The 24,291-nt window shown below is 38.7% G+C and overlaps 1 protein-coding gene across 2 annotated transcripts in view; it reads right to left on the reverse strand.

Annotated features, from left to right (window-relative positions):
- Positions 1–21,001, reverse strand: part of cacna1sb (calcium channel, voltage-dependent, L type, alpha 1S subunit, b) — a 28,305-nt gene extending 7,304 nt beyond the window's left edge. For both annotated transcript variants that reach the window (XM_072681732.1, XM_072681731.1), the window contains exons 1-32: positions 20,803–21,001; positions 18,683–18,788; positions 15,821–15,960; positions 15,291–15,424; positions 15,046–15,198; positions 14,741–14,946; positions 14,489–14,592; positions 14,202–14,347; positions 13,263–13,344; positions 13,022–13,182; positions 11,765–11,990; positions 10,737–10,944; positions 10,512–10,632; positions 10,147–10,261; positions 9,639–9,726; positions 8,484–8,553; positions 7,469–7,601; positions 7,018–7,147; positions 6,590–6,649; positions 6,357–6,463; positions 6,169–6,256; positions 5,964–6,071; positions 5,821–5,873; positions 5,529–5,675; positions 5,162–5,363; positions 4,019–4,177; positions 3,422–3,532; positions 3,237–3,320; positions 2,542–2,589; positions 1,353–1,379; positions 1,107–1,232; positions 328–393 (exon numbers count right to left, since the gene is read on the reverse strand). In XM_072681732.1, coding sequence (XP_072537833.1) covers positions 328–393; positions 1,107–1,232; positions 1,353–1,379; positions 2,542–2,589; positions 3,237–3,320; positions 3,422–3,532; positions 4,019–4,177; positions 5,162–5,363; positions 5,529–5,675; positions 5,821–5,873; positions 5,964–6,071; positions 6,169–6,256; positions 6,357–6,463; positions 6,590–6,649; positions 7,018–7,147; positions 7,469–7,601; positions 8,484–8,553; positions 9,639–9,726; positions 10,147–10,261; positions 10,512–10,632; positions 10,737–10,944; positions 11,765–11,990; positions 13,022–13,182; positions 13,263–13,344; positions 14,202–14,347; positions 14,489–14,592; positions 14,741–14,946; positions 15,046–15,198; positions 15,291–15,424; positions 15,821–15,960; positions 18,683–18,788; positions 20,803–20,990 — 3,897 coding nt within the window. In that variant the 5' untranslated portion in view covers positions 20,991–21,001. The remainder of the gene's footprint in view (positions 1–327; positions 394–1,106; positions 1,233–1,352; positions 1,380–2,541; positions 2,590–3,236; positions 3,321–3,421; positions 3,533–4,018; positions 4,178–5,161; positions 5,364–5,528; positions 5,676–5,820; positions 5,874–5,963; positions 6,072–6,168; positions 6,257–6,356; positions 6,464–6,589; positions 6,650–7,017; positions 7,148–7,468; positions 7,602–8,483; positions 8,554–9,638; positions 9,727–10,146; positions 10,262–10,511; positions 10,633–10,736; positions 10,945–11,764; positions 11,991–13,021; positions 13,183–13,262; positions 13,345–14,201; positions 14,348–14,488; positions 14,593–14,740; positions 14,947–15,045; positions 15,199–15,290; positions 15,425–15,820; positions 15,961–18,682; positions 18,789–20,802) is intronic.
- Between the last annotated feature and the right edge of the window lie 3,290 nt (positions 21,002–24,291).

Here is a 24,291-nt window from a genome sequence, read left to right on the forward strand (position 1 = left end):
GAATGAAACCCCACAGCTATTTAAGCCTCATCGACAGCAGAGGTGTTCCAACCTGGTTCTAGATATCTTATACCTAGCAGAGTTTAGTGCCAACCCTAATAAAACACACCTGATGCAGGTAAAGAAGATTTTCAGGGACATCTAACTATTAGAGTTTGGTGTTAGATGTGAACTTTGTGGATTGTGCATGGAAGAATGATTGTGCTTCGAAGAAGATAAGCTAGCTGTACACCTACAAAGTGTAACAACAAAGTAGTATGACCACCAAGTGTATGCAGTACTAGTGCCCTAAAGACAGTACACTCAGAGAAGGTGAGAGAAGCTTACCTGCATCCCTATGACAGCATAGATAAAGAAGAGCATTACTATGAGGAGGGCCACATGAGGGAAAGCCTGGAAGAAAGAGACAGATACTATTTAAGTGTATGTGACACATAATCAAATCAATCTTGCTGGATTACACTACCTGGAAAACATACACTCTATGGACAAAAGTATTGGGACACCTGCTCATTCATTGTTTCTTCCAAAATGAAGGATATTAAAAATAGTTGATCCTTCTTTTGTTGGAGTTACAGTCTCTACTGTTCAGGGAAGGCTTTCTGCTAGTTTTTGGAGCATTGCTGTAAGGAATTGATTGCATTCAGTGACAAAAGCGTTAGTGAGGTCAGGATGTTAGATGATCACCACTCCACCCCATCTCATCCCAAACTTCTCCCAAAAGTACTGGATGGAACACCATTATTCCAGAGTTTCACAGCTCTGCACTGCTGGGGGGCTCTTATACCCCTATAGCCTACACCTGGCATTAGGAATGGTGTCCATAGGTTAATGGTCATCTGCTCCAGAGAGTCCTATTCTATAGACAATACTTCTTTACAGGGGCTAGACATATTGTGCTTGTGTGTGTCAGCATTGGGTGCAGCATAAAGTAGCTGAATACATTCATTAAAAGGGGTGTCCACAAACATTTGACATATTGTGTATATAATTTCATTCATTGTTTGTCATTACCTATCATAACATTGCTAACACAGTCTGCATGACACTTCACTTTTTAAAAACATGCTTTCAATTATAGGCTAAAATCTTTCTCCCTAACTGACCTGGAAGGACTTTATGAAAGTCCACAACAGGTTGCGAATGCCTTCGGAGCGGTTCAGCAGTTTTATCAGACGGAGCACACGGAAGAGTCGGAAGAAGGTGATCGAAACTCTGGCGTTTTCTTCATACTGGGATTAAATGGAAATGTAAAATTCAGTAATTGGAGAAAATGAAATAAAAATCTAAACATAACTAGCAATGTATGGTATGCAACACAAGTATGCAAATGAAGGTGTGTGGGCACTTACAGCAATGGCCTGCATTGGGTTTGTTTCCTGAAAAGAAAATAACATTTTAACAGGTTTTACCTGTCCAATCATTTTTGTAATGGCCAAGTATTGTAATCTCCACATATAATATAATATAATTAACCTTTGTAAAGCAGGCAACAGACTAAAAAATGACTTTTTAGAAGGGTTAGAGGTCCTAAATTTCTTTAAAGGTACCTTAAAAAGGGCATTTCAAACATTAATGCTACAATTAGCAGGGGTAGGCAAAGTAAATAAGTTCTGTTCTTGAGTATCAGTAGAAATACACTGTGTAAAATATTACTTTAAACATTAATTAATGAAACATAAATTATGTATAAATTCTAAAATAATTTCTACTTGAGGTAAAAAACACTTCTAAATGTTTGTACATACTTTGTACATACTAAATATATGTTAAGCATCTAAAGTAAAAGCACTGTTTATAGTTATGTTAAATTCTTTTGACAACTTAAACAAATAACCAAATAATTTCTGGGAATTAGAAAATACTTCTTTAATTGTATGTGTTTTTAAACTCTGCAAGATTACCGTTCTAGTCTGATTTCATTATAAAATGTTAGTTGCTAACAAAGGGTTGAAATTCTTGAAATACTAAACAAAACAACTTTCCTTAGTGGATACCACAGACCAAGCTCTCTCATTGGTTAGGACCAACAGAACTGAAGGCCTAAACCAATGTTTCTCAAACCTGGTCCTGAAGTGACCCTGTCCTGCACATTTTAGCGTGTTCCCTGTTTTAACACACCCTCTGCAACTCTGAAGGACTTAATTAACAGATTGCTTGAATGCTCACAATCTTCAGGCCTCCAGAACTGGCCTGAACACTTCAAAATATCTGACAGAGGAATCAACCAATCACACCATTACATTTGCAGTGGGTAACTCACATTGCTAATTTGATTTGATTATTAATTTAAACCCATATCCTGTTGTACTCAAGTACAAATACAGATAAAATACTTCTACTTTACTGATGTAATATTTTACCAAGTGTATTGCAATTAGTTTGAGCACTGTCTTGTTAGCTTAACTACTGCAAGCATATATGATTCCTTTTTCTGCTTCTCTTTTTGCTTTATTTCCAGCGTTAGAGCGGTCAGGATGTACCATTGTCAGTAAATGTGTTCAACACAGCAAGACCCATGCAGTGCAGACTGATATTTACAGTGCAGCCGTGGAGGCAGTACAGTCCACCACTAGACTCCAGAGCAGCCTGGAGGAGACACACAGCGCAGTCAAATGGTAATGTGAGAGAGAAATAAAGTGGGTGGGTGGAAATGGGAGAAAGAAGAAGACACGATTTAAATGTGGATTTAAATTTAACAACCATTTAACAACACCATACCAAACAGTGATGGGTACAATGGCAAAATATGAAGAGAAAAAAGCACAGTCCAGAATAAAAAGTGTCTTAGGAAGCTTTCAGTGACATGCGGTGATGCTGAATAAACAACAGTGACGGATTACAGTAGCTGTGAGAGTTGAACAAAGCTGAATAAAATTGGACAATAGTGGTTTGATTTCATAACCGATGGAGACAGGATGAGATGACCATCACTCATGTATGATAAACAGATGGTCAAAATTTTAAATGGCAAGAAGATGAGATGAGTCCGGCCTTGATGGAGCTGGTTAACAAATGTGACAAGTTCTAACTCCTGTCCTGTGAATTAGTGCTGGTACTGACCGCTTCGGCTTGTCTCAGGATAACGTGTATCTGGATGTAGGTTTAAAATACAAAAAACTGGTCATTTCTAGTTTTGGGAGGACTTTGCCATTGTGCCATATTGAGAAACCTGTTTGGGTCTAATAATATGTCAAAATTCAACATTTTACACAAAGCTTTTTTCTTCTACTCACATCAACCTGACTGAGGACGACGTCCACGACGCTTCCGACCACAATAAGGAAATCAAAGACGTTCCAAGGGTCTCCGAAGTAACCCTATACAAAATGAATATGTGGAATAAGTGTTTTCTGAGGCTTCTCATAAAAATAAACATTGCAGAGTTTGCCTTTAGTACAATGAGTAATGATAAAACTACCTTTGCTTTGAAGGCAATAAGCTTGACAATCATCTCAATGGTGAACAGCACTGTGAAGATGACGTTCAGAGTATCTGACAGTTTGGTGACGTGGTCTGACTGGTTACAGTGCTACATTACAAAACAAAAAGCAAGCAAATGCAGAAATTAACCCATTTTCATTGTATGAATGTAATATTCATTATATCATTTCGTTGACCTCTCTGGTGTAACCATTTCCACTGACACTGTTAACGAACGCTCACTGCCAAAAGTTGAATATTTAGAATTTGAACACGAATTTCATATTTTTTTTTGTATTTGGTGGTGTCTCCTTTTTTGCTTTAAAGACATTGTGCACTTAAGTTTACATAAGCTTCACAAGTTGGGTAAAGGCCTCAAATCCCTCTGAGAATCACCTAAACACAAGCTTCAAGAATAGACAGGACTGAAGAAATCTGATCTTTCTGTACAATGGCCCTAAACAGTGCAGATTCTTTAATATTCCTTCACTTTTTACTGCTTTTCTTATAACTATTTACTATACATTTTTTACAGGTTAAAATGAACGTGGCACCCGAATGTATGTGTGTTTCATGTGTTAGCGAAATCACACACCTGCAATCCCAAACACAGAGTGTTGAGTATGATGAGGAAGAACATGAGGTACTCAAAGTAGCAGGAGGTCACCAGGTACCAGACCCGGTACTGGTAAGGATTCTTCGGGATGTAGCATCGGAGGGGCCGAGCCTTCAGAGCATACTGCACACACTGACGCTGGGAGGTGGGAAGAATCGAGATTTTGGATTACAAGAGAAAAGGTCAGCCGATCAAAATGGCTGTACAATGTTCATAGGATTAACGTCAAGGCCCAGCCTGTTTACAACAGCTTTAATGGGTATATTGTCATGATACAGTGATATACTGTATCTGACTGTTAATCACCAGAAGAAGAATTTGCTTCATTGCAATTTGCTATCATTGACTTATAACACTGTGAAAATCTCACTAATTCAAAGATTCTTTCTGGAGGTGGAGGTCCTTAACCCTTTAGAAAGTTCTTCACATACTCTCCTGTATAAAAATGGCTCCCTAAAGATCCATCTACTGAAAGGCTTTTTAGAGAACCAAAAGTTCTCTTGTTGTTCTATTATACAAAGACCTTTTCTGGCACCTTTATAAATAACTGTATGTTTTGTTTAGTTTTTTTTACAAATGGAGTTTAAACACAAGTAATTTGTCAGTTTTACCTCTGATCAAAAGCAGGACCTGTGCAGTAAACTGCAATAGTGCACATCCTATATGTAGCAGTATTAATATCTGTTCAGGAATGACTGTCTGTTCATTCACTCAAATTTGAGGAGAAAACGAAACTCAAAGGTTGAACCTCCTCTAGTTGACACTGAATAGCATAACAAAAACTACTCATTAAACACAATGAGAGTAAGATGTAAAGCAAGAGATCTTCAGCTTCAACCAATGATCCTTGTTAGAAGTCCTCAGAATTTTTCCCATCTTTAGAAGACCGGTTAATCTTTATTACTGGTAATACAAATTTTATTGTACAGATGGAGGACATTACTAGACGTTCATATGTGTAATGAGCATTACATCTAGGATGGTTTAATCGGTTAGCTGCGACATATTAAATATGCAAGTTAAATATGCAAAGACCAACCTCTCAACAGCTGCCACAATAGAATGTTGTGGGTAAGGCATAGATGGGTCAGTTTCCCACAAAAGATAACACATGCTCGTTACCTGATTCTTGTCCAGCTCACAGTTCTTGTACTCTTGCTCCCCCTGCTCACGGAAGGTGACAATGACAAAGCCCACAAAGATGTTCATCATGAAGAAAGCAATGATGATGAGGTAAATGACAAAGAATAAAGAGGTGTCCACTCGGTTGTTATAGACTGGGCCTCTGTCTTCTGCATCAGAGTCTATGGCCTTATAAAGCAGTCTGTGGACAGGCAGCAAATATTAAATACATTAACCCAAGTGTATCAAGGATTTTAGGTCACAGAAATAAAAAAAATCTCAAAAGGGACATCTGGAGAAGTTTGTTACATGAAATTTCCAGACAACAGCAGTGCTGTCCAGAGAAGATCAATACACCAAAACTCACTCTGGCCATCCCTCAAATGTGGAGACAGTAAAGAGTGCTAGCATGGCGTTTGGCACGTTGTCGAAGTTGAAGTCGCCGTTGACCCACTGCCTCTGGCGAACCTCTTTATCATGGAGTGTGTTCCGCACATGTTTTATAAATGTTCCCCTGAGAACCGCAAACAAAAGGAGATCGTTATCAAAAAGAGAGCTCTGCTTTCAGCATCTGAGTAGAGCAAGTAATGCCTTTGGCAACTCAGAAAAAAGGTGTTTGCTAACAGATAAGAAACATATAAGTGTGAAAATGTACTCACTGACATTCAGCCTCGGTTAGCTTCAAAGGATCTGTGCAAGAGTAGAATTTGCCCTTTAAAAATAAAAAAGAAAATACCATTACAACAGCTCTCAAACAGGCATACAAGACAAGCTACCTCAGCAGACTGGATTTACATCTCACCTTATAGAGTTGGACTCCAATGCAAGCAAACATGAAGTTTAGGAGCATGGTGACCAGAATGATATTGCCAATGGTTTGGATGGCCACAAAGACACACTGGACCACATGCTGCAAACCAGACATAATACACTCAAGAAAATATCTAGTACATTGAACAAATTCAATTTTGCTTTATTTAAATATTCATGTTGATATTGTGACATACCTTTAACCCTTTGGCTCTATTTATGGCTCTAAGAGGCCTCAGCACCCTCAAAACCCTAAGAATCTTGATCACAGAGATGGCACTGGACCTACATCAGGGAAACACAACACCATGTTTTCAGTAACAGTCCTTAGCAAAATGAGCTTACTAAATGAGCAAACATCATTTAGCATCACTACTACACTCACTCTAATCCCATGGACAGGAGCGAAACAGCAACAACGATTAGATCCAGGATGTTGAAGGCGTTCCGGCAGAAGGAGCCTGTATGCAGGAAGGCGCCATACACCGTCATCTGAATCCATGCCATACGAGAGACACAAATGCAGTACATGCTAGTCACTGCTGCATACCGAGGACCACCGATTGATACAACTGTCATAAAGAGTTTCATAATTTCTTATGAAAAAAAGTACTTTACCTTAAGCACAATCTCAATGGTGAAAACTGTTGTGAAGACAATATCAGCATAAGCCAAGATCTATAAAATGGTCAGATGTATTCAGCATTAATTAGATTGAAATATTGTTGCTGTCATGACATTGTAACTCATAATATTTGTATTAGTTTTTCAGTGGCTATCATTTTCATGAATATCACAGCTAGGCCATCATTTCTGCTAGCGCTATTTCTGCTAGTTTTCTGAAATCCCTATAGGAATTGTTATGTTATGTTGGCCTAACGCTAACACTGGTGCAAAATAACATTTTAATAACAATTAAATAACTACCTTTGACATTACAATTTATAGTCACTAGTAAAATATACTGCACATGTTTAACTGAAAAATACATCGACATACAATCTTCACTAAAAGTTTAGGCATTCTTGTAAATCATATTTCAGCACCTGGTTCCTGAACGATTTGGGGTCGATGGGGTCTTCAGCAGCCAGAGAGATACTGCTGAGGAGAATGAGGAGGAGGATGAAGTTGGTAAAGGGGGTTGCGTTGATAGCTCTGTGGCACAGTTTACGGAACCTGTCAATGGAATAGAACAGAATAGACTTACCGGAAATGCACAGACCACTGTATAAGTTTCAGTAAATACATATGCAGGGGCAGAATGAAATTAATGTTTTTGGTAGGGATGAAGGTATTTTATAAATAAAATATATATAAATATAAATATAAATATTTTAAAATAAAATTCAACACATTTTGAAAAGTACTGTAAAAGGTTAACAGTTAACTTAAGTAACTTTAGTTAACAGTTAACCATCACCAGTCTGGGAAGGTTGTTGTGAGAGCATATTCATAATACAATACCACACCACAACATCCTTGACAGGAGCAACTCACTTGTTCTGTGGGCCAAAGATAAAAAAGGAGCTGGCTTCAGGCATGGGCACCACTGTCTCTTTCAGTTGCAAATCAGCCATGGGCCTGGGCCTTGGGCTAATAGGAATTTCTGGCTCTTCCTCCTCGTCATCACCTGAGCAGACCAGAGAGTTCATAACTGTTCAATAAGTCTGACCTTTCTACAGTGTCTGCAATTACACACTGTGACATTTATTGCATTGTAGAGGAGGCAATTTCGCTTACTGACAGATTTTTATTACTTCTGCTTTGACAGAAAGGTCATTTGACCTACAGAAAATGTTATAAAATTAGGTAAATGATGCAAGTAAGTAAGAGGTAAATAAGTAAGACATTTTAATGAGAAGTTGAAAATCATAGCTATCACATCAAAACTTCTTAAATCATTAAGTCATTTACACTGCAAGAACACTTAAAGATAATAAAACATTTCAAGGTTTGCTTCGTAAAAATGAATGAACTATTAGTATACAACAAAAAGTGCTCTTGTTGCTGAAAAATGTATCTAAATGTATCTTAAAAATGCATCAAAACCGTTTACATATCCTATGAAACATACTTACAAATTCTATTAAAAATTGTAATTGCTGGCTAAAAGTTTGTTAATTAATTCTTAGACATAGCTTAACATAACGTGTCACTCAAATGGACTAACAGAAATAGTACAAAACCTTCTGACACGAAAGTTAAACATTTGTGCTTTTTCTACAAAAGGACTGCATTTTTCCTGTTATAACTGCGATGAAATGCAATGTTAAATTTATTGTTTGGAATGTCATGCTAAAATAGCCAGCATGGGGATTTTCGAGCTGTCCCATAAATGAGCATAGAGCACACAGGCTAATGTTTAGCTTTGCTTATAATAGTGCAGCTAATCTTGCTCATCGCCGCTGCCATATTTAGAGCCGCCCTGTATCACATTGTGAGAACCCTAACCACACCATGAACCCCTGCTGCAGGGGCTGATAAGACACGCTTACTGTTTGTCTTGGTTTACCTGGAAAGTCAGCTGGAGGAAATGGATCCTTCACTTCTTTTACATTTGATTCAAATTCATCCACCTTAAGCTGCAGAAAACACAGAAGCCAGATGGAAAAAATGTTGACACAGCAATACAGTTCAGATCTGGCAACATGATGGGAAAGGCCATTTAAGAAGTTGTAAGAAAACAATCACACCTCAATTACAGTCTTTTCCTCTGTATATAAATGAGCCAATGTTACACTGGATTTCTCTGCCCAATGGTGAAAGAGTAAAACCAAGGGATATAGCTTGTATATATATTTCTACTAAACAAGCTAATAACTACTAAACTATCACTAGCAAGCTAGATTACTTAAAAAGACACAGACACTCTTAATTGCTGGTAAGTGATATGGCTTTTTGAATACATGGCCGATGTAGCTGGTTGTTAGACCAGGCGTTTTTTTTTATTCAGTGCATGGTTAACAAGACCTAAACTAGAATAATTACAGCCCGGTATTAGCAAGCTAATGTAACTAGCTAGCTACCAAATCATATTGTTTAGCTGTAAGTAAGGCACTGTTGACTAATACGCACATAGTATTCATAATTATCACTGTTTCTGTCATATTACGGAAAACAACCTAAATTATTCTGCATAGGATAACAATTAAAATGATGACAAATAAAAGCCTTTTCTCATAAAGGTCTTTTTAAACATTTCATATCTGGCTCAGGTGAATATTGAGGCTCTGATAATTAAAATTTCTTAAGTATCTGATAACAATAGGCTTTTTGAATTTGAATTTAAGTATTCATCAACTGAACACGCACATTATTAGTATTGACTCAATTTAGGCACAATCTGTCTAATATACATTTCTAAGTTTTGATGTTTAACAACAGTTGCTGTAGTTGTTAGTTGTCTGAAAAGTTCTTATTAGTTAAATCAATTTCACCCTTACAGGTTTAGTCATTTGCAGATTTAGTAATTAGGTTGTAAGCAGATAATAATGTTTTTTATTGAAAAGACTGTTTTACAGTGTGGGTTAATGTGATATATATTTTATATTAAAAACCTTAAAGACTTAAAGTTTAATATTTGTGGACCTGACAGTATCTTTCCCTAAAATGAGTACAGCAGCTATAAGCTCATACAGTAAACCTAAGCCTCTCAGATTAGTCGTACCTTTGCTGTTGTAGGCATGCCTTCAGTTTTATGTTTGGACTTGACCATCACAGCTTTCTCCTCCTCGCTCTTTTGTGGCGGGGCTGTTCTGATGCAAGAAACAAAGAAGATTCTATAGACATTGCACATGATATATTTTTTTAAAGATCCAATCAGAGATATATTCTTCATTTTAATCGGTGCTGTTAATTGTCCAGTGATTTGATTATTAATTGATTAATTGAAAGGAAATAATTCAATTCGGTATAATTAAATTATATTTGATTTTAGTACAATGTGGACCTTTTAAAACTTACTGAATACACAAAAATACACAATACACCAATAAAAACAATGAACAATTGTTTATACATTTACAAAACAGTTATTTAGGCCACAAATGAGCACAATAATGAACACAATCATTAATTCAAGCATTTCAAAGCCAGCATTGTTTGTAAAATCTTTTTATAGATGAATTATCATATGCTGCTGGTGTCTGACACTCTTATTATTCTGAGATGTTTACCTCATAAGCTTCTTCCTAGCTTTCTCCTCTTCTTTCTCTTTCTGTGCTGAGGAAAGGCTCTCAGCCTCAGTAAGGTTATCCACAGCAATGGCCAGGAACACATTCAAAAGGATGACTGACGAAAGCTGGCTGAGGAAGATGGGTCTTAAAGTGTACAGCACACTATTTGTGATCTATAATGTATAAAATATGTGTAATTGTTATATAGAATCAAACAATACACCCAAAACATTGTTTCCACTTCATTCTTAGGGACAGTGCTGCTGCGTCATCTATCTCATGTTTCTTATTCACTTACATTCCCTACACATCAGCCTTAACCCCAATACTGTTCATGTCAGATCTCACAATTGTACAAAGGATACAGTTTCCACAGACATACAGGATGATGAAGTAAATGCTGACGAGAATTCCAGGTGACGACGGTCCACCGTGAGCCATGATTCCGTTATACATGATGGTGTCCCACTCCTCCCCAGTTATGACCTGAATATGAATAATAAATACAATTTCTCAGCTTTCATAATCAGTACATCATCTGTAAACAGACTAAAAGAAGCTTTGCTAAAAAGCAAGAATAACGTGAGCACCTGGAACACGCTGATGAGAGCCTGTGGGAAGTTGTCAAAGTTGCTGCGCTGGATATCCCTGTCAGGGAAGTTGAATTTGCCACCGAAGACTTGCATGCCCAGCAGAGCGAAGATGACAATGAAGAGGAAGAGAAGGAGGAGAAGGCAGGCAATGGAGCGCACTGAGTTTACTAAAGAGGCCACCAGGTTACTGAGAGATTTCCAGTACCTAAGAGCCAAAAAACAAACCCATTATACATTAATAATGAGGCAAGAATGAGCCTTTGAGTGTGCTGAATATTTGAACAACTTTGATTTTGTGCAGTGTAATGTAATGTTTGCAGGGTCAGTGAAATCATTCATAAGTAAATCCTAAGTAATAGTTTGATTAAAAAAAAGTAAATAGAATGAGCATTATTTATTAATATGTGCTTCTTTAGTTTACAGCAGACAGTACTTGGCTAATCCTGCTAATAAACACTGGACCGTGGACTGTCACCAATCTTATCTCTGTTAATGCTCAAAAAAGCCTCCCAACCCATTAAAAACCATCCTGATCCTCATTTACCTTTACACTTACACATCTAATTGGTTTAGTACGCAGTATGACTTCATTTAGTCTATAAAAACACAACTAGACATCTCCACATAGCTGGATGGTGGGGGAATTTGTGAAACCGTAGGCACATTTACCTCAGCACATGTGGTATCTTAATTTACTTTTACTTAATTAACTTTTAGATAGATTTTTAAACAAACAATTGACAATTATTCATGTACTTGCTGACAGTCTATTTGTTAGCAACGCTATCCTGACATCTTCTGTTTTCTTTAGTTGTAAGCTAATGAAGCACACATCAGACACCAGTTGGCTGGTCACATTTAAATTCCTCACTTATATTTCCATAACTTATACAGTAGTTACCAAACAATTCAAAAATACTTATTGAATAATAAACCACTTAAAATCCATGTTTGCCTGTATTGTGAGTCTAGAACTGTATTAATTTATTCTAATCCATTATGTTGTCCTTGATGGGAGACCTTACTTTGTGATCTTCACCAGACGTAAAAGACGAATGCACCGCATTACAGAGATGCCCAGTGATGTCATGACATTTGCTGAAACCAAGATGATCTCCAGTATGCCCACAGTCACCACAAAGAAGTCAAATCGGTTAAAGATGGACATGAAGTAGGAACGGGGGCCAAAGGCATACATCTTCGCAAACATCTCAATTGCAAAACAGGTGAGCAGGATCTTATTGACAGTGTCTGCAAGCATAAGAGATGCAGTTAGAGGGTTTGGAAACTTGTATGTCATCAGTCATTTGAGCATTTTAGAGGAGCACTCTGAAGGCAAGGAACACCCTTTCTGATGGTGGTTTTCTGAAGGTGGAAAGAAAAACTATACTGCTTGTGTTTTTTGGGGGTTTTTTTTGGGATGTTTAGAATGTGTTTTTTTTTACAGTAGCTGGCGAGTGCTAAAGGATTCAAGGTTTCTGCTAGAAAGACAGATATCTTATGACAACATTAAATCATCATGAAAATTTTGAAACAATAATGAATTGAGAAATAACTGAAATTACGAATGAAGAAATTACTGGAGGAGAACAAGAAGTGAAGGCTAACATTAGAAAGGAAGCTACCTGGCTATCTAGATTTATTACCTCAGTGTGGCTCCTTTTCTCTGGCTGAAAGGGTAATACACCTCTGGAGCTAGTGGTATCTAGTACACAAGCAAATTGCTTTGGCTTTAACATTCATTATATTTCCCAAATCTGGGTATACTGCACAGTGTTTGATTAAGAAAAAAATTACTGAAGTAAGAATTGCAGTAGCTAATTAGTATTTATTGATTATATATATTATTATATTATATAGGATTTATTAGCCACTATATCAGTGGCTTAGGATTGGATGAGCACTAAAGGAAATCACAATGGTTGAATGCACAATAAATGCTGATTAGTGTAGTAAAAGAACATTGATAAACAAAAATATGTTTTATATATTATATGTTGTATAAAATGATCATGTTTTTTAAACCAGTACAGCTCTGCACTACAAGATAGAGCATAACACTCAGGTTTAGGATGGAATGCCCCTTTAAATTAAGTTCATCATTGTAGTGGCACTGTGCTAATTTGATACATCTTTAAACATAAACTGGGAATAATTTGGAGGTAACATATAAAATCAGCCAGAATGAAACAGATACTGTTAGAACTATCTTGGAATTGTCTTAAATATGAATTTTAGGTGTCAACAAGTGTGAGAGTGCACTGGATCATTATAGGACAGACCTTGAAACTGAGTCGCCCATTCGGACTGGGGGTAATGCTCAGAGGCAATGGCCAGAGTATTGAGAAACACCACCAGGATCACCAGCCAGTAGAACGTTTTCGACTTCACCCAAACAGTACACTTCAGTCGTAAGACTCGATTCCAGCGACGTGCGAGACGACTAGGAATCAGAGAGCAACACTGAGTCTACTGAGACAGAGGCTAGATTAGATGTGAAAAATGTTCTCGTAGCATACTCACTAGTAGTACACTATGCGGTTTAAACTTTCAATTTCAAAAAGGCTTTCTGTCTCCGAACCACTGTCCTTTAGAGGGAGAAGACCTGTTGACAGAGAAAGGAACTGGGAAGCTTTGTAGCACTTCAGTGTGTGTTGGATGTATGTCAGTTTCGAGTGTGTAAATATAATGAATCAATACATAACAGTTTTGGAGGTTTGGAATTGGCTCATTTTACAGATCAGTTTTACTAACATAGGATAGCTTTTGAAAGTGTTTGAGGTTCATGGTATGTCACTTTCATGTACCTTAAGCAGCTCTCATTATTTAACTATGTCACAGTAAATACAGTTTTCCATTCTAGGGCACATTTAAATGTATTTTAAAAGTGGATTATAGCTTCTCTAAAATGGTACCACACTGCAATAAGATCAAATATGACAATGCTCAATTTATAGTCTAATTTATTTTGAATACAAATGACAATAAAATGCCAAGCAAATGTGTTAACAGTAGCCTACACTGTAAAAGAAGACTGTGAATGTACAGTAACTTGCTGGCAGCAATTATCTAATAAGTTGCTGTTGCATACTGTACACTTAACCACAGGGCCTACAAGACTACTTTAAAAGACATCATATCATTATTGTCACACAAAAACCTTGTATCTCCACTTTTGTTTTTTTCATGTTTTCATCTAAAATTAATTTGGCAATTGTCCTCTACAATTGTCACATTTTATGATAAATAGACCAAGAAATGCTCCAGACTGACTTGACATACAATCTTTTCACATTGACTTCCTTTGAAAGTTAAGAAAGTATGGTATTTTGAGATACATGAGAGATACAAGGTTTTTGCGTGACAGTGACAATATGCAAACAATTTACTGATAAACAACACCAACACTAAACCCACACACTGTAGTATATCAGGCTAAAAATATATTAATATTAGGCTTACCTTGTCCTTCCTGATCAACATCCAGGACTTCAGCATGTGTGATCCATTCCATGTAACCTTTTAGATCTTCATCCATCTGCTGTCTTTCTCGCATCTGCTGGTATTCCCCTCTAGACCTACATTTCTCTCTCTCCTTAGAGAACTCTCTACAGACAGAATGGAAGCATGTGTGTAAATCAGACCACAGATGGTGATGGTACAGGTTGTACAGTGAAAAAAGAAGTGTGTTGTGTGGGTTACTCGTGAATGTGTGCGTGAATGTGCATATTTAAAAATGTATTAATTACCCGCTGAGTACTCCAAGAACCAGATTGAGGACGAAGAAAGATCCCAACAGAATCAGTGTCACAAAGTAGATCCAAGCCCATTCATTACCAATAGCATCATTCACCTGTAATATAACGGGAGCCAAGCATGTCACCACACTGTACATGGACAACATCATATTGTCGAGATGTTGGTTTGTAGCGATTGTAGAGTTCCCGTTAATCAGGCCTTTTCCTAGATTTCCTAGAATTGTTTACAGTGTTTGTAGTTACCCAGTAGAGCACGTTAGTCCAGCTTTCCATCGTAATACACTGGAAAACTGTGAGCATGGCAAAGCCAAAGTTGTCAAAATGGGTGATGCCAAAGTTGGGACCAGGCCAGCCTCCCCTGCACTCTGTCCCATTGATGGTGCAGCGGCGGCCATTCCCAGCCTGGGCACAAGGGGATGGCACTTCATTCTCCCGTAAGGCAATGATGTCTATGACAGAGGACAAAAGACCGCAGTTTTTCAGTCACAACATTATGACATTATACTGGGGTGTAAAGTTTCATTATGTAAATAAATAGAAGAACTAACTTGTTCCTTGGTAATAGCATGTCTTGTGCATCTTGCATTTGAATAGCTCCAAACCCATGATGGCAAAAAGGGTGACCAAGAAGAAGACCAGCAGAACAACTTGAAACAAAGGCAGCATAGCTTTCAGAATGGAGTTCATCACTACCTGCAGGCCTGGGGGGAAAGAACAGGTGGGAGTGAATGACTGTGTGATTAGTCATGTGGGGTTTCCATTAGAGCAAGAGGTTTTTGCAGAAGACTCTTACTAGGAACTCCAGAGACGAGTCGAAGTGGCCGAAGCACTCGAAAGGCTCTGAGAGCTTTCATGTCAAACCCTCCTCCTTTCTCTGTGGGCACTCCAGCTATTGCGTTGATTGTATCCACTGCTAAGGTAAAGAGCCTATAAACAGCATTAAAGATAATATTAATTATTATATTAAATGTGTTTGTTACTGTTACATGTGTCATATTGTAAATTTCACATGCTTAGTTTTGATCACTGAGAGTGATTTTCACCAAAACCAGTCAATGAGAGCTGTTCTACTAATCCGGTTCTATAAGCACTTAAAAATAAGCGTGCCAAAAAGGTTCTTTGGAGTAATGCCTTAAAGAGCACTTTAATAAATGGCTCCATTTCTGTACCGCTACTGTAAAGTAAATGTTTAAAGTGATATATATTTACATATTGCTTTGGAAAAGGTGTGTGTGTCCCACCTCACCAGGGACTAGACAAGCAATATTTATATATATATAGAAAGAGAGAGAGAGAGAGATAGAGAGAGAGATTGATTCTCACCCCATGAACACGATGACAAAGTCCAATATGTTCCAACAGTTTCGTAAATAGGCGCCTTCATGGAATAGTAACCCATATGCTATTATCTTTAGAAAACACTCCAGAGTAAAAATGACCAGAAAGATGTACTCCAGGCTTTCCTGCAAGGAAAAAAGACAACATTAATCAGACATCAGGCATAACCTTTATAATCTAAACCTCATATTATTATATTGTTTAGGAAGCAAATACAGCATCAATTGTATCATTGAAAACCAGCCTGAACTAAGCCTGAAAAGTTATTTCAGTGTGTTTTTAAATGACCTAAATATCACTGGCACTGTAAAGGTAAGCAGTCCAACTCTTAAGTCAGTTACAGTTGCATCACCAATAGCATTTGACTTCAGCAATAGCGGATCCATATTCCATTGATTTCAGCACTGGTGTTGTAGTACTATGGAAAATTGGAGGATAACCAGCTAACAGGGCTGTGCATGGCGGCCATGTGGTGCCTGGATATGCTCTGAAATGGGTCACACTGACTGATACTTAAACACTGCTGCTTTACTTCAGTAATCTTCCACTCTGTTTGCTCTGATCTGCAAACAACAGTGTAGGGGACATTCATTTTGTGGTCAGTTTCTTTTGCATTCATTTCCCATAGAAATAACAGAGAGCATACGGGACTCCCGCTCTTCTTATATAGGGAGAATAGAAAAGAAAGTTTACTATGAAAAAGCTTTTAAAACGTCTGACCCCAAATCTTGTAGGTCCTTCTTTCTGGAGATGGTTAGTCTTAAACTTAACTTTAGTGCTTAATCTTAAAATGGGTCTGGAAAACCGATTCATATTACATTTTTAATCTAATCTCTAAATCATATCACTCTATCTGAACTCGTTCCATCAGCTCTTTAAAATAAAGGTACTAAAAATAGTTATTTGGAGCAAAGCTACAGAAGAACCATTTTTGGGTTCTTAATCAACATTTTGGATGGATTATTCTTTTAAAACCTTTATAAACTGTAAATAACCTCATGGTCATAGTGTGAAGTGTATATCCCAAAGGTTTTTATTTTTATTTTTTTTACAGAAACAACCATTTAGGACTCTTTATTTTTGAGAATGCAGCCATAACCATTTTGTATGAAACTGTACAAAATATGCTAAGGTTATAGATATTCTCTCAGCAAAAGTGAGCACAGCTGTGCCGAAACACAGCCGACCTACTTCTGGCTGCCCTGGGTGGGGGCTCTTGGTTCCAGTTTTCAGCTTAGGTTTCATGACTTATATTTGAGGAATGGCCAGGCTACCAGCCTGGCTAGGCTGCTGCCACAGCTGACTGGGCAATGGGCAGTGATTATAGGAATCATTACACGCATTACAGCGATCTGTGTGACACGCTGGATAACCTACTACTAGAAGTCTGAGCAAGCTGTTGGGCAGCAGGTCTGACCCAGATAGTTCAGATGCTGTTTAGGTTGAGTGTTGGATTGAACTTTGTTGTTTGTAAGCTCTTAGTTGTGAATACACTGTGCGTAGAAACTTAATTCTGCTGTAACTTTCAGACCTAACCCTAGCTCTGGTCCTAAACATAGCCCTGGTTCTAATCTTAACCCTAAGTCTAACACTGTGAAGAATCAACTGTGTTAAAAGCCAGTTAGTCACAAATTTCAAACATCTGTAGATAATGTATAGGAGGCTAAAGTGTACTTGTCAAATTGTGCAATAGTATAAAAATTGTATGTAACCAATAGAAGAACATATATGAGTTCTTGCATATGTTGAATACTGACAGCACAGCTACAGTCTAGAGCACTCAGGCCAACTACACTCTTAAAAATAAAGATGCTAAAAATAATAACCTTCATAGTTTCATGATCTTCCACATAATATAATATGAATGTTCGAAACTAATTAAGAGTTTATCCTAGAATCATACATCCAAGCCAGGCACCATGTAGGAGCATCTGGGCTTATACACTCCATGAAAATGGCAATATGAGCAATAAATATCTGAGCACATCATATAAAAATTCCCCTAGAGGTTTGCATGTATCTTTGTACCTCACACTCATTCCTGTGGACTGCAAGTCTGCAGCTTCATCCCTGCTGCACCTCCTTACCCAGGGTCTAAATATAAAGCCCAGAGCACAAAACAGTACCGTCCTGACCAATACCAGCTGCCCAGCTTCAGTTTCAGAGTCAAAACATCTTACGGCCTATCAGTCACTGCTGAGATATGAGGTGATCTTTAATGACAACCCCAACCAAACGAGCATGGATAACCCTCAATCAGTGTTAATTATAGTAGATAATGAACAGAATTAACATCTACTGTGATTACAGTGTTACAGATGATTTGCTGTCAGTATTAATTATGCAAGCTTCAGTATTCCTAATTGGATCTGTCATGACTGGCCTAAATAAACCAAATCTGATGAAACACTGATAAATGTAATTCCATATGTCGTGGCTAAAAGCAACCAAAATGCAACCTTTGACTAGGGCAGTGGTGGCTCAGCGGTTAGCGCTCCAGGCTCCAGGGTTGTGGGTTCCTTCCTGGGCTCGAAAAGCTGCCACTATTGGGCCCTTAAGCAAGGCCCTTCACCCTCTCTGCTCCCCAGGTGCTGGAGTTGGCTGCCCACCGCTGGAGTTGGGTGTGTGTCACTACCCCTAGTTCACATGTGTGTGTGTGTGTGTGTGTTAGTGTGTGTGTACTTCCACAGATGGGTAAAATGCGGAGGACACTTTTCGCTGTACAGTGACCGATACGTGCACCTTTACCTTTAACTACATGACCTTGCCAAAAATGTATATCTATTAAACAACAATATTAACAACAGGCTTCCTTCTGCTTAGCCAACATCTGGAGCTGGAACTCACCAAGGTAGAGTTGGTATAATTGGTATCTTCCTCTGGCATGGGCAGAAACACAGCCAGAGCCACACAGTTAGCAAAGATAGTCAGCAGGATGATGATCTCAAAGGGCCTGGAGGAGATCGGTCAGGAAAACACTGGCAAATCAAATCAATTACAATGTACTTTAAAGAGGATAATCATGCAGGGTGGTGAACTGATGTGAACTGTGCTGTGATAGCACTGAAGTCTGAAAAGGGTTTAATGTCGCTAAAGGCTACACTATATGGACAAAGGTATTGGGACACCTGCTCATTCAATGTTAATTCAAAGAGTTGATCCTGTTCTTGTTGGAGTAGCTGTCTCTACTGTCCTGGGAAGGCTTTCCACTACATTTTGGAGCATGGCTGTGAGGATTTGATTGCATTCTGCGACAACAGTGGTAATAAGGTCAGAATGTTGCATGATCGATTCCCCCACTGTTTTAATACCAAATTGATAGTGTGTTGGTTATTGGTCCTAAACCTGAACGACTCATCACTTAATAGTGGAAAGATACACCTCCAGCTTTCTCAAAGGTCAGGGCCTGACCATTCCATGGTGTTTTTAAACAGTGTTCCACATGTTGAGTTTTCAAACATAACACTGAACCATTAGATGCTCTCTATAAAGTTCTAGCAGTCCTTCTGCCTAATTTCTAGATCTAGTGCTGAATTAAATCGACCGAACATCAGCTTGAATTGTTTTCCACAACAGCAACCATGTTATCAACCTACTCAACAGTCATATACTGTGCACTTGAACTGCTCTTTGAAACTCCATCCATGAAACAGTTCATCAATCTGCCAAGCAGTCCTGTATGGGACAGTGTGGGACAGTCCACATGAGTGTATGAGCATGGGTGTGCATTTCTGCCAGTAGGGGGCAAGATATCAGAATTTCCCTGCCAGCTCAGCATCATGTCTAGCACAAGTGATCTCACACAACAGCTGCACACACCCAGAATATTATCAAACCACTTTAGCACGCTTATTAAAATGGCTCCGAAATAACATCTACTGCTTACATCAAAGCAAACAGAATCCAGGCCTCCTTACATGGGACTTGTGTTCTTTTTCGTAGGGAATGTCGCAAAACCCACAGAATTCTTTTCAAGGTAGGGCCTACATTTCTTTTTATACTAGACGTAGCACCCTCAGTCATTCCAACACTCATACACTAATTATATGGGAAGGTACAAAGAATTTACTAGGAGCAAAGATTGATATTAAAGCCAGTAACAAAGCTGATTAGCTGACATGCTTAGAACCTCTCTCCATGCTTAGAACCACGCACCAGACAGCTGGTCTCTTAGCGCACAATTAAGGGGTTGTATATATAGTCTCTATATAATGTGAGGTCAGTCTTCACATCAACACCCTAGATAGTGAAAAGACCTGAGATCATGTTTCCATTCAACTGTGGTGGGTCAGACAGATAACAAAAGCTTAACACCTTCCCTCCGGCTCACGACAAAGATTTCAGCACCTAGGAGATTAAATAGAACAACTTCCTCTCTATTAATGCAGATCGAGGCAGCCAAGACAGTGGAACATTTTTATCTACAGAACAATATGGCTGAATCTTAAATGGCAACAATGTCTACACCCAAATCGGGTATAACATTCAACCGACAGTCACTTGGGACTTAAAATAAAGAACTATCTGGACATAGAAGCCGTAGTCAGATTCATGCCTAGTGTACTAAATAGGTGTATAGAGAATTGGAAGTTTAGCCTAAGAAGTAGAGGACTAAGAAGTAGTTTCTCTGGCCTTGTGCTTTCTTATGTATGAATGCTAAGCCTGAATTTTGAATGCTACTACAGCAGCCCTCCCGGCCTGAGATAATATGTTGTACCTAGACAGACAAGCAGTTGAAAGCCAGGTTTTGTGATGCACAAGCACAAAGCCAGAATGCTGTAGAGTAACAGTTCTTGTAAAAAAAAAAGTACCAGATCTCCATCAAAGCCAATGGTTTCAACTGCTGGTCACAGCCAACTTGCCATTAAGATGGCATTCAAATTCAGCCAGGCTGCATACTGTCAGAATCAAGGTACAATCTAGTATCTCAGGTCAGCCACAGATGCCTAAATGTGTTTGAAGGATACTTCCATTCCACAATGTTGATGCAGGTCTTGCGGAAGGGGTTCTTAAGTGTGAAAAAGAAGAGGGAGCGGGCGGGCCTGGGGTTCCCACCAGTGGCCTGTAGCTTCTTCAGCTTCTCCCGTTGCTTCCTCTTCAGCTCATCTTCGTTCATGATGAACGAGGCCAGGGCTGGCCCTCCACTGGAATCCATTTTTCCTTCTGAGTGTCTCTCACCTACAAGGTCTCAATCTTAGCAGAGGGGAAAAAATCCTGAAAAGAACCCAAGCCCAAATCTTCCCCAGCAGTGTTCCACAGTCTCTAGCAAGATTCCCAACTTTACAATCCTTTGGGTCTCCCAGAAGACTGGGTCAGGCCTTGTACTGTGCTCCTACACCTCCTCCACCCTCCGTTTCCCTACAGCTCTCTCCTTCTCTCTCCGATAGAAAGACACTGCCAAGCTCCTTGGCCCTGGCCCCTTTGTGTGGAAAACTTACACCAAGCAAGGAGAAATTAGAGGAGCGCAGAGCGTTTGGGATGCAGTTGGCCCGTGTCAGGTTTATATATAGACGAGCAGAGAGAGAGTGTCCATGCTTGGGGCTGGGGGAAGAGGGTTCTTTAGCGTTCGAGTGGGACCAGAAACACAGGAGGAAGTGGGACAGCTGGGACAGGCAGCAGCCGTGAAGCTACAGCTGCCACAAGCAGCAATACAGATGAAAGAAAAGATAATGAGGGGAAGAGAGCAGGACAGAGACACAAGCAGAGAAAAACTCAGTTTGCTCATTTTGTGACACTGAGCAGACAATTCCTGGAGACATTCACAGAGCTAGGGCTGAAGATTAGTACAAGTTTTCCGAGCCAATGGCTCCCAATTGCATAATAACTACTAATACTAACTACTTGTTGAGCATGTAGTCCAAGGTACACATTCAGGCGCATACTCCAACCGAATTTTGAGTGTGGTTATGACTGACACTATTATCCCACAATGCAATGCTAAAAAGAAATGGAGGAGCTACTCACTTCTGGAACAATTACTAGAAACAAATGGCAGAGAACGACAAAAGTGCAGTGGCAACTGTGGCAGGAGAACTTGCAGTGATATGTATTGGCATACCAACACTTCATCACTACCTGTCAATACAAAACGGTTAGTATGGTAATATTTAGTGTACTAACCTGCCAAGCATGCACTATTAAGATTAGTATATAGCATATACCTTATAGTATTAATATGTTGTACGCAATTGGGATGCAGCCAGCCAATTGATGTGCATCAGCAACACTGGAAAGATGCACATTACCCCCAGCCACACTGCAAAGAAATAAAAAAGGTGAAATAACAACAAAAAAAGATAATATATAATTCAAATATGTTTTTCAAATAAATAAGTGACACCAAAATTCAGTGGCAAAACAATACATTTTCTGCAGAGAAACACCATAATTTTACAGATCCTGATTTATTATAATTGAACACTTTCAATAAAGTGGCAGCGTCTACAGTTCTACTGAGAAACACTATTATTTTACAGGTTTTCCCGGAATTATTATGATCAAATCACACAATAACCCAATAAATAATCTGTTGGGAAAAAATTAACGGGAGCATTTGAGGTAGCATGAGAGTCACACTCAGCAACACAGAAAAAGTCAACCTGCTCTTACAGCCTACAACACTGACCATTACATAATACAAACATGGACGCCTAAGAGAAGGCAGCCTCTGGGAAACGAAAAAACACATTGATGGTAAGTGTCAAGGACTGGAGGACACACCCTGTATGCAAATAGCAACAGATGCCAGGAGCCAGTGGGAAATATGTATTTGTTTGCTGCAGAAGTTTTGGTGTTGTCAATTTCTTGGTGTTTAAAAAAATAATTCAGGACAAATCTGTAAAATTAAATATGTGTTTCTCTGCAGAATTTCTGTAAATGTATAGCTTGTCCACTGAATTTGAATGATTTGACTTAAATTTTATGGTTGTGCAAAATTTCTGCGCTCAGATGCGTTGAAAGGTGAAGGGGTTAGGATGCAGTATCATAGATCACAAGGTTGTGGGTTGTGATCAAGATTTCCATTCTTTGCCATTTTTAAATGTTAAGCTTAGAGGCTCTTGTTGTCTTTACTGTTTCTGCACCAGACTGACTTTCTGGATCTGTTCTTTCACTGTTGTTTTTATAGTTGTTCATTTATTTGTCGGCTCTGACCAAAGATGCAGAAGCAGCTCTATTACAGAGGTGATTCTGAATTTAAAGATTTGACACCTTCTGAAGTTCAGCTTGCTCCTCTATTGGTGTTTATTAGGGGATGGTCCTGCAAAATGCATGACTGACTGGTGCAGTTTAGGAAATAAATTAATTAATTGAATGACTGATAATAATAATAATAATAATTATTATTATTATTGAGTTTATTATGTTAGATTAGCTGTTTTAATGTTAATGCATTAAAAATGCAAAAAATCAACCATTATATTTACAGACATTAAACCCCAGACCAGATCTCTCACTTTCTGAGATTTCATTTGATGTCACGCAAAAAATGGGTTTCAGTATATCTTTTAAATGGGTTAAATACTTTAAATGCTCTACTGATATTATTTGTGTAATGATCTTATTATATGAGATATATATAAGATGTGCTGACTGCTGTGCTGGCTGCTTAAAAGATGTGCTGGTTGCTGTGCTGATTGCTTGAAGATGTGCTGGTTGCTGTGCTGACTGCTTAAAAGATGTGCTGGTTGCTGTGCTGACTGCTTAAAGATGTGCTGGTTGCTGTGCTGACTGCTTAAAGATGTGCTGGTTGCTGTGCTGACTGCTTAAAAGATGTGCTGGTTGCTGTGCTGACTGCTTAAAAGATGTGCTGGTTGCTGTGCTGGCTGCTTAAAAGATGTGCTGGTTGCTGTGCTGACTGCTTAAAGATGTGCTGGTTGCTGTGCTGGCTGCTTAAAAGATGTGCTGGTTGCTGTGCTGACTGCTTAAAAGATGTGCTGGTTGCTGTGCTGATTGCTTAAAGATGTGCTGGTTGCTGTGCTGACTGCTTAAAAGATGTGCTGGTTGCTGTGCTGACTGCTTAAAGATGTGCAGGTTGGTGTTTCAGGTGCTTAAAGATGTGCTGGTTGCTGTGCTGACTGCTTAAAGATGTGCTGGTTGCTGTGCTGACTGCTTAACGATGTGCTGGTTGCTGTGCTGACTGTTTAAAGATGTGCAGGTTGGTGTTTCAGCTGCTTAAAGATGTGCTGGTTGCTGTGCTGACTGCTTAAAGATGTGATGGTTGCTGTGCTGATTTCTTGAAGATGTGCTGGTTGCTGTGCTGATTTCTTGAAGATGTGCTGGTTGCTGTGCTGACTGCTTAAAGGCCTTAAATATCAATCTAGTAGATAAAATCCATCCAGTAGATGAAATCCTGCTTTATGGAATACCTCCCTAAATCCCACCAGTCTGGCGTAAAGGCATCCATCTCAGATTAACAAATCAATACAAACAGTAAGGAACATAAACAGGACTATAAA

The sequence above is a fragment of the Salminus brasiliensis genome, chromosome 6 (genome assembly GCF_030463535.1).
Source record: "Salminus brasiliensis chromosome 6, fSalBra1.hap2, whole genome shotgun sequence".
NCBI lineage: Eukaryota > Metazoa > Chordata > Actinopteri > Characiformes > Bryconidae > Salminus > Salminus brasiliensis.